An 11,146-nucleotide genomic window follows, 5' to 3' on the forward strand; every position below is an offset into this window, starting at 1 on the left:
GGCATGATGACAGTTGAAGTCGCCACATATGAGGAAGAGAGAGTTGGGATGAGTGGATAGAGGTTGGTTCATGTTGTCAGACAGCGAGAAGTAAAATAAGTCATCACTGTTTGGCGGACGGTACAACACACATATGTACAAAAGGTGGGAGCGGAGGGGAAGCCGTAGCCAGAGGTACTCCTGGTAGTGGGGTGGAGAGAGGGCTGTGCAAGGAGAGTGAGGAAGAGAGTTTTTGATAAAGATAGCAACTCCACCACCAGGACGAGGCTCAGGTCTATCATACCGGAGGAGGGAGTAACCAGGGCGAGATATTAAGGAATCAGAGACATCTTGAAGGAGGAAAGTTTCTGTTAAGCAGATTAAGTCTGGTTTGTCAGAAACAACCTGTATGGAGAGATCAGTCAGGTTTGAGTGAAGGCCCCAGATGTTTGAGGTCCATACCGTTAAGGAAGAGGGAGGGGGAGCGTCGGATACAGGACAGGGGAGGGGAGGGTCGGGTAAGATGAGGAATAGGAGGATGTAGGGAGAGCTGTTGATAGTATCAGATATTACTTGAGAGGTAGGAGAGAGGGACGGATGAGGAGGACAAAAGGTTAGATGGTAATGGGATGAGGCACTGAGAGGCATTGTTTTGAAGGGGGGAAGGGGGTGGGGGGGAGTGCGAGGAAGAAGGTTGGTGGAGTTATGAGTTGGAAGGGAGAGGAAGCAAGGAGGAGGCAGCTTTGAGGAGGAGGGGTGAGAGGGTTGAATTGGAGAAAAATGGAGAGTGGGGAGATTTGAAGGGGAGGAGTGAGGGGGACTTTTGAAGGGGAGGAGTGAGGGGGACTTTTGAAGGGGAGGGGTGAGGAGGGAACCTAGGAGGAGAGGGAGGAAGTTTGGGAGGGGAGGGGTGAGGGGGGGAGATTTGAAGGGGTGCGTTTATGACGGGAGGGGGGAGTTTGTCAGGGGAGGGGTGAGGGGGGGGGGAGATTTGAAGGGGAGAGGTGAGGGGGCAGTTTAGGAGGGGAGGGGTGAGGGGGGAGTTTAGGAGAGAGTGGTGAGGGGGAGTTTAGGAGGGTAGGGGTGAGGAAGGAGTTTAGGAGTAGACGGGTGAGGAGGGATTTTCAGAAGGGACGGGTGAGGGGGAGTTTAGGAGGGGACTGGTGAGGGGGGAGTTTAGGAGGGTTTGTGCCAAACACGGCACGAACAAAACAACTATTACACACAGGTATGCACGTTTTACAACCGCGATCTTACTCGAAACACACAGTCGACACATACACAGTACAATAAACAGATAAGATTTGACAAAAACACAAACGGGAAAATACTAATCCTTGATGACGTGGAGAGCTTGGAAAAACACTACCTCGCCGACAGAACCAGAACAGCAACCAATTTCAATAGAAAACGAGCGTATGCCAATAACGAGTCAGGACTGTAGATTGTATCATAAAAGACAAAAGCTCAAACGTTTTGACAACAGAAAGAGGGAACTAACATGGGCCGCCAGCGCTTAGACCACAACTCTCCCCACCCCCATTCCCTCTGGAGTGGCGAAGTGACACAGGGCTGCGATTGATCAATGACCCAGCCTTACAAACGGCAAACTGCTTTCATCAACAAAACTCTGATTGTAAATTAGACTGTTCAATTTAACTGGGCTCAGGATTTTGTGTACTGTGTCTTCCTGAGGATGCAGTTTCACCGGAGAAGTTTTTGTTCATTATATAGATCTGGAAACTGAACTTTGTGTACTTCGTGGTGATCTCCGGTGGCACTTAGTTCTGGTGATATTAACGGAGTGGAAAAAGGATTAGTATTTTGGGGGTTTTCTTGTTTTCAAATGGGTTTTGACTGATGCACACATAGCTCTGATGCACATTCAGACTGATAATCTAGTTCCAAAGTACAGGGTGACCCAAAAAAAACTCCCACATTTCGAAAGGCTGTAGCACTGGCAGTAGTGAGGTGGGAGGGGCGGGGCTATGGTCTGTTGGTAGCCCAACCCCAACCGTCCTCAGTCGCCAACATGGCGTGGTCGGGAGCACACCGTGCGTTCGCTGTCGAAGCGTTCTTCACAAACAACCGTTCCGTGATCGCCGTGCAGAGGGCCTTTCGAAGACGTTTCAGTATTCCACGGAACCAAAACGTTCCAGATCGGAAAACCATCTTGCAGTGGGTTGAGAATTTCAGGGCAACAGGCTCAGCTTTAAAAAGAAAATCACCTGGTCGACCTAGGAGCGCTCGTACGCCTGAGAATATTGAAGCATTGAGGCGATCTGTTGTGCAGTCTCCGAGACGTTCTGCACGGAAGCATGCTTTAGCTGTAGGGATATCCCGGGAAACTGCAAGGAGAATCTTACACAAAGACCTCCACTTCCATCCATACAAAATGACGGTTGTACAAGAACTCAATGCGAGAGACTGGATAAGCCGCAGGGAGTTATGCGAGAACATTCTGCAACGTGTTCTCAGAAGATGCTGTTCTCTTGTGCAGTGACGAAGCTCATTTTCATTTGAGTGGCTCTGTAAACAAACAAAATTTTCGCTATTGTTTTGAAGACAACCCTCGCAAGCTACACGAAAGACCGTTGCTCTCCGATCGAGTGACTGTGTGGTGCGCTGTTGCCGATGTTGGCATCGTGGGTCCTTATTTCTTTGAAGAGGGTGGTGTAACTGTTACCGTAACTTCTGACCGTTACATTGATATGCTCGAAAACTTTCTAAGGCCACAACTCGAACACCTTGAGCTTGAAGAACTCGATGTGTGGTTTCAGCAAGATGGAGCTACGGCACACAGCTCGAAGATCATTGCAAGTGCTGAGGGAAATGTTTCCGGATCGGGTGATCTCGTTGCGTGGCGATGTTGGGTGGCCGGCCCGTTCCCCTGATCTCGCCCCTTGTGATTTTTTTCTGTGGGGCTACCTTAAATCACGAGTGTATACTCATTGACCCCAAACTCTTGAAGCCCTTAAGGTTGCTATTCAGCAGGAGATAGCCGCTGTTCCACCCGACATGACCCGTCGAGCCATGGCAGCCTTCAGAAATCGCCTCCAAGCGTGTATAGACAATGACGGCCACCATGTCATCTTTAAAACATGATGAATAAAAACTGTATTGAATGAAGTTTCATGTGTGCAAATAATATCTTGATTATCTTTAACCATTTTTTTTTCATTTACGTTTGAAATGTGGGAGGTTTTTTGGGGTCACTGTTACGTGCTCCTCCCCGACCCCCTGGTCACAGTGTACCTCCGAGCCCCGAGAGGAGCCACGGCAGAAAAATATGTTATTCTGTGTCAAAAATCAGTTGGGAAACCACACCAATGGTTATCAACAAACAAGTATTGTATTAAAAATCACACAAGAATAACGATACAACAATAATAGCAATCAAAAGTACAATCAACACATCTTATGATGGTACCATCAGCTAGTATAGGATAACTCACTGTGCTCCAAGTGAGTGAAAAAAAAACATTCCCCAATGTCTCTATAGCTCAAAGTTGATCCCCTCCAGTGATCATTAGAGCGATGTCGAATCGAAACCCGAACCCCGTTCAGATGACGGGCCCGGTCACACCGCCAAAACAGCAGAAAGGCGTATGCGGCCGAAGCGGCGCAAAGAGGCGCAAAGAGTCACGTGGTCTCAAACTGCGTAAAGCAAACTCAAGGCGAATGGGAAATCCAAAGGCGCCACTGCGTAAGGCAAACTCAAGGTGAATGGGAAATCCAAAGGCTCCCTCCAGGTCTGTCTGAACTTTCACGGCTCAGTCGGCGAACCGCTAATTAATCTTCCAAAAGCCACGGTGCACACACACACACATCAGATACGTCTGAAAGCGGTGGAAATGGCTGACAAAGCAAATACCTTGCTTAACGTGCGAAGCGCACGAATCAAAATGGCCAACGGCTCGTTCTCGGGTCGCAACGACCCGGCGATGATTCTTCAGAATCCCAACGCCAAACCTGACACCCAGGTTGATCAGTCACAGCGATAACCCCTATCGCAGGAATTCCTATCCAGCAAATTCAAAGTTCACTCATGACTCTTGCTCGACGACGTTCGATCCAGAACGCAAAGCAACCAGCTTCTTGTCCGACTTTTCGCTCCTTTCTTTTCTCTCCCCTCCTCTTCTTCTTCGTTTTCCGGTTCCCGATCCGGTTTCCTGTTTCATTTAACATTAACCTTTTTACCTTTTGACAATAATGGATATTTCCCTCAAACAATACGGTAATAATAATAATAATACATCGAACCAGAAATGTTTCAAGTGGATGAAAACTACAACACCGGAAGTGACGAATCCGTAACAGTCACCCTGTATGTGTCCTACCTGTTCCCTTTGAGAGTGAAGTGTAATGTGTCTGTTTTCTCATCCTGTGCCAAAAAGGGAGATTATATTACGTAATGACTTTTTTTTTGTTCTTCCAACACGTGAGAATAAGCATATAATCTGATTGGATTGATTAAACTTAAAACATATTGCAGAACCCTCAGCAAAATAAAGTGCAATGAGCAACTAATGGTTCACACTGATTGCCTAATTCGAGGTGTACAGAGCGGCGAATGAGTAGAAGAAGTATAAAGGCTGTAACAGAATGTAGAATTGAAAGAAGTGGAAAAAGGAAAGTGAAAGACAGAAGTGGAGGCACACCTTCAAGAGTAGAGAATTAGAAAAAAATAACAATTGTGAATGAAATAAATAGAAAGGGCTTGAGAAGATTGATCGATTGAATGGTGCTTTGCCCAAAGTCAGGTCCTTGGCTGCATGACAAGGATGATACTGGGTGGGTTGCCCTTGCCTTCCCAACAGTTAGTCATGGCAGGAATTTGTAATTTGGCCAGGATGCCGGTGATAACTCACCTACTCTCGGTGAAGGACGCTGTGGGTTTTTTTTTAACATAAACCAACTGATGATAGCAGACAGGGCACCCGGCTTAACGTCCATCCGAGGGACGACACACACACTGATGAATCACCCTGCCTGCGAAGCACCGGGATGACAGTATCTATGTCTCTCTGTCCTCGCCTAGTGCCATGCGGCATGCACAGTGACGTTTCTGTTTTGCCGGCAAAGTGTGCATATGATTAGCACTGTGGCTCATGCACTTTATCAAACTTTCCCTGAATCTAAGATGATGATTGGAAGTGTTTTTTTTTTTTTAGTTCATTATTCGGTTAATGCAATTGAGTACCAGTTCACTGGTAATTCCCTGCTTGTCGTTAAAGGCGGCAAAAAGGGTTGGCGTCAGGAAGGGCATCCGGCCGTAAAACATTGCTTCAAAAAGGGGACCGAAAAACAACAACAACCACAGTTCCCGAAAAAGGCCAACCCCCGCTTGCGGGGAAAAATGGCCTCTAAACGGTGGTATTCGGTTAATGCAACATAATCTATGTCCACAAAGTAAATTTAGTGGTCGGGAGACAAAAGGAAAAGGAAATGAAGAAGGGCAGAGAAATGCAACAAGTAGATAAAAAGGTGAAGAGATGAATGTTTAGAGTGATGGAAATACAGATAGAAAAAGAAAGACTGTAAACGTGAGGGACGAGTGAAGAAAAGAAAGAATTATAAGGAGAAAAGGTATACCGGTAACAATGAAATGAAGCTAAACCTGCATTTAAATTGTATTTGGCCATCAAGAAAGATGTCTTTCTCCCACGTTGATGTTTTTATCATATTTTGCCACCAAAACACCACGCAGTCATGTCATTCATTATTTTCTCACAGAATGGAACCCACCGATTCAGTGTGAATGGAAAGAAAATGGCGTACACGGCCCACGTGACCAGGATTTTCCAGACACGTCATGTCGTAACTCTCTCTGTACTCTCAACCGTGCCTTTAGCAAAGAGTAGGCGAGTACATTTGGAAACTAGAACGCCACTCAGTGGAGCGCATACTCCCGCCGTGGGTCAAGTTGGAATAGTACGATTTCACAAAAGATTGAGGGAGTAGTTCAGTGACAACACAAGACAGACACTGCACAGATATATATTTAGAATATATAGAAGATAATGTTAAAAAAAACAAGGCAATTTCACTTACATTTTCGGATTCAGCGTTCAATTCTATATAAGTGAGTGTATTTTGAGGCATGTGTGACTTCAAATATAATTGTAAGCCAAGAAAAACGTTCGTTTCATTCCTTAGGGATACAACATGCAAAACTGGCCCAAACGTCAAAACAAAACTCGCTCATTTTAAGTCGTCCAAGCTAATGCGACCACTCATTCTTCTGGGAAGAATCCCGTGCACATGCTTGTCACACTTATAACTCACCTAAGTCTTTATAAGTTCATCAAATACTGACACCGCGATTGACATTCGCTGAGGTAAATGTTGATATCTCTTCTGAGGTAAAAAAACAAACAAACAAAAAAACAGTTTCAAAGCATTATACATATCAAACGATACATTTTATGAAACGGGGAAACCTAATACACACTTTGGTGGTTTTAAAATGACAGAATATGTCTTTATTAGAAAAACAAAATGAACATTGAAGACGATGCTGCTAAAAAATACACCGCTCTAACGCATAACCACGAGTTTAAACTACATTTACAACAAATATGAAAACTATTTTCATATCACAATGTTAAATATAGAATATATAGAAGATAATGTTAAAAAAAATGAGCCCTATCTTCCAATGGTAAAAAAATCCTTCAAAAAATTCCTGGATCCGGAATAATATCCTGAGCTTCACCAAAAACTAATCAATTCTTCCTTATCCCAAGGGCAATCATCCCACCAACTTTCATCCAAATCCGTTCAGAACTTTTCCAGATATCTTGTTCATAAACATGTGTTCACAAACATGTTCACAACACACACGCACACACACACATACACACACGGACACACACACATACACACACGGACACGATTGAATGCATTACTCCCTGGCGGGAGTAAATATGTGGTTGTAGAGCGAATGGAAACGTTTCAAAAAGTTAAAACCCACTCTCTGTTTAACAACAAAGTTTATCTGCACAAATCTATCGCCTTATTGTGCGTTCGGTACCAAAGAGTTTGGATATGGGCAATCTCCTGCAATTTAACTCGTGCACGTCACAACAAGACTTAATTTTCAAGAGAGCGTGGGTGTTTCGAATAATATTTTGCCTTATGGGAATTGTGTGCAATTGGTGGGGAAAAGGTGCGAGAACGTGAACAAACTACAATTAATGACCTAATTGCTTGAAGTATATCTCTAGTAGAGTAACAGGAGAATCGTGAGAGTTACGAGTCTGAACTTACGTTCCCGACTCGAATGTCATATTGTCCAATTATTCATCAATTGATTAATTCATTTGTGCTGCGTCTGTTCTGCAGCGGCCAGTTTGGACTCTGGTTGGACGAGGATCTCTATCATGGCCGCAGCCATTTTTGCAAAACCTTCAACAATGATACACTTTCCAAGAAGGAAGACTTCTTCATTCAAGAGTTGGAATGTTGGGTTTTCGAGTAGATAGCACGGATCATTATGTGCAGTGACTTGCCATGCTGAGCAGGTAATGGAGAAGGGGAATTCGCGAAGGGAGATGGGGTGGGTAGAGTGTGCGGTGGAGAGGGGGAATGTTTGTGTGTAAATATGACTTGTGCATCACATCTTGGTGGTTTTTGTGTGGAAGGTTTCTGAAGGACAACCTAGGGAATAAGTTTGTCGTGTTCCGGAATATGTTTGTTCATGTTCTTGCGCTTTGCTGGTCCTCCCGAAAAGTCATTTAACTCAGTGGTCAAACCAAAAGAAGCAGCACTTTGACCTAAGTGTCACAAAAATGTACCTTATCCACGCCTCTTTCAGCCTGGTTTGCAGAAACCTTTCCTGTTGTTATTCTCGCCTCCAGAAACATCGTCCAAAGGTTTCTCCACAGGGTATTTGAGGAAGTGTTTCGATGTTGATTAAACTAGTTAGAGCTTTCTAAGCATATCTTTGTACAGCGTCTTTTGAAGTTTATCTGTTGTCGGACTGATGGGTTGGAGAGCTCATGTCAAGCGAATACATCCGATCAAATGATTGGTCATCATTTAATTTCACCATTGGGTTTGCTTTAAAGATTCCATTCCATTTAAATACAAATCTCCATCGCCTAGAAATTGGGTCGAAATGCGTAATCTGAGCACGGCACTCGTGCGTCCAGCTGCAGGTTATTGAAATATTAAACGCGCACACAGACAGGAACCTTTGTGGCAAATTCTGTATTTACAATGTGGTAAAAGCACATTGCTTTTGTCGCTTCAGCTTATGATGTTTTCGCCGTTGTGGAAACTATAGCAATAATGCATACGGCAATCCACTCACCGGATGGGAGTCTGTCGTTCCTCGGGGCTGGTGGGTCAATCTCTCTCTCTCTCTCTCTCTCTCTCTCTCTCTCTCTCTCTCTCTCGCTCTCGCTCTCGCTCTCGCTCTCGCTCTCTCTCTCGCGCTCTCTGTCGCTCTCTCTCTCTCTCTCTCTCTCTCTCTCTCTCTCTCGCTCTCGCTCTCGCTCTCTCTCTCGCTCTCTCTCTCTCTCTCTCGCGCTCTCTGTCGCTCTCTCTCTCTCTCTCTCTCTCTCGCTCTCTCTCTCTCTCTCTCGCGCTCTCTGTCGCTCTCTCGCGCTCTCTGTCGCTCTCTGTCGCTCTCTCGCTCTCTCGCTCTCTCTCTCACTCTCTCTCACTCTCTCTCTCTCTCTCTCTCTCTCTCAGTGGGTCAGTGGACCCGCGACTATAGCGGTGTCGTTCACACGCAAATATATATTCTACTGTCTTTAGTATATCTACGATAGTCAACAGTATAATCTTATCTTTACTGATGATTAAAAAAAAAAAAAACTTGAATGTCGAAAACGTCATATTTGCATTACTGCAATCCGTGTATATTTTTTGTATATTTCTTACTGTATAGATGAGAGTTGTAGTCGCTGTGTACCTGGTTGTGTTAGCCAGTGTAGCCTCCAAACTTGGACGATCACGTGTGTACTTCGGTAGTCATCGTTGCAGATGTAGTCGGTATACCGTACGCGATATCCAACAGTGTAAAATCCACATGATAGCTTCGCCACCAAGTCGTAAAGTTCTGATCTGTTTGGAGATCCCAGTTGGCATTTCTGATCCAGTATATGAATCTTCTTCGCAGCTGCTTTTGGTGTTTCATAATTAGTCATTACATGTTTGTTATTATTTTCCAAGTTTGATACCTTTGCCAAAGATTGTAATCTACAAGCTCTGTTCCTCTGCCCCTTTTTCCCATTTGTCTTGAGTTAAAGCCCAAAATTGACTGTTTGACGGTCATGTATTGTACATTTATTACATATGCCAAAATGGCCAAGGTTTGAACACCCCACCCCTTCCCCCACCCAAGCTATCACCATCTGCCACATACTTGCCTCTTCCTTTCTCTTCCCTCCTTTCTCTTCCCTTCTTCTCCTCCATCCACTTTCCTTCAATGCTCTCCTATCCTTTTTCTCCTCATCCCACCTTTACGTCTTTACTTGTTATCTCAGATTACCACCACTCGTTTGCAAACATAGGTAATGAATAGCCTTTCAAAATTGATCAAAATGGTCACGTGGGAGGGAAGTGCTGTGGAAGACGGAAAACGATTTGTTGAATCTACCGAAGGCATTGCAGCATACTTGAAGGTGAAATAAACTGTACCTTGTTTCGTTAAAACTACCCTGTAAAACTAGCTTGATTGTTTATTTATTTTTAATAGCAATTCAAGCCAAGTTTGAAATCTGCAATGGCTACTAACACCTATGTACTCACTCTATTATATGTGTATCATATATGGGGAATTAAAGTGTTGTGGTTCCCATTTTCACTGTTCTCATTTGATTATGACTGTGTGCAACAATATTTTTAAATACAGAAATCTAGGTGCCAGGAGGAGCCTCGACAGAAGACAGCAGGTTCACAGTGTGACAATAAACCAAAAAAGAAGAGGCGGATAAGGATATGTGAATAAGTGACAAAAAGGAATGGGACGAGGCAGGAGGAGAGGGGGTATCAGATCATCGGGAGTGGAAGAGATCAGCGGTGGGTAAGGGAGAAAGCCTGACTTGACCATGGGCAGCACTCATGAAGGACGAGACGTTAGGGGCGCGAGACAACAGACATGGGGAAGTCAGTTCCACATACAATATTTCCTTTCTGTTTCCATATGACATCATGGAAGCTTTTCCTTACCTCAGGTTTAAAATTGAACGTATATCGAAGTGATAAGTTTTCATAGCAGGATATCTGTTGGTATTGTGCTCTGTTCCTGAGTTTGATACCCGATGGATCCTAAATTCATTCTATATGAATCAATCTTCCAATCCGGTGTGAGTGCGCTGTTTCTGATAATACGCTGTCCCTTCAGATGGGGAAGGTGAAGCTGGTCCAGACCCATCCACAGTTGGATGAACTTAAAAGGTTATGAGGTATCTTTCATAAGAGCAGGTCTTTGGGGTAGGTACCCTGCCCACATGGATCTTGCTCATGTGATATACCGGTGACAACATCCATGGGAGAGCTGGAAGTTAAGGTATATATTAAGTAAGAAATTATTAATGGGAGGTCTTTTCCCCACAAGCATGATAGACCAATGGCGTTTTTCTGTCTTGGCTTCTTTGTGTTGAAGATAACAATGTTTTGTTGGAGTCATCTTACTATTATCTATATATATATATATATTCTCCATAGGTGATTCTGTCTGTCTGTCTGTCCGGGGGAGTGGCTACACCCGGTCTGGGAGGAGCTTCAAAAACAAATATCCACCATTTTGTTTACTTGCATAGCTTTGAGGCCTCTTTTGTTAGGCCCGTGGTGTCTTGCTCTCTCTCACAGTTTAATTTCAACTCTAATTCGATATCTCATTTCATTTTTCACAGTTCTTAACATGGTTTTAGATTCGGTTGAAAAAAAACGGGGAAAGAATTAGATGAAAGTTACCGTTTATAGAACGAAATGCATTTTCAAAGGCGTGTAACATAAAGGCCATTCATTGAGACTCCCTCACGCCTTTATCTCGACTAATTCACCATCACAGTCGCTGAGATGGTTCAAGTCTCAGTTTCAGCTAGAGTTGAGAAAATCGGCGACATGTATTCCAACACCCGTTTCGATTGTGTCAACTGTTATGCGGGGAAGGAGAGAGGGGAATGAGAGGGGAGAATGACAGAAGATAATG

General features: G+C 44.2%; 1 protein-coding gene across 7 annotated transcripts in view; it reads left to right on the top strand.

Moving 5' to 3' along the window:
- Positions 1–9,790, top strand: part of OXR1 (oxidation resistance 1) — a 262,839-nt gene extending 253,049 nt beyond the window's left edge. For 6 of the 7 annotated variants that reach the window (XM_068097143.2, XM_068097145.2, XM_068097141.2 and 3 more), the window contains one exon: positions 7,327–9,790. In XM_068097143.2, the coding sequence (XP_067953244.1) occupies positions 7,327–7,462 (136 nt within the window). In that variant the 3' untranslated portion in view covers positions 7,463–9,790. The remainder of the gene's footprint in view (positions 1–7,326) is intronic. The other variant, XM_068097146.2, reaches the window with a different exon arrangement.
- The last annotated feature ends 1,356 nt before the right edge of the window (positions 9,791–11,146 follow it).

This window comes from Myxine glutinosa, chromosome 11 (assembly GCF_964187855.1).
Source record: "Myxine glutinosa chromosome 11, kmMyxGlut1.1, whole genome shotgun sequence".
NCBI lineage: Eukaryota > Metazoa > Chordata > Myxini > Myxiniformes > Myxinidae > Myxine > Myxine glutinosa.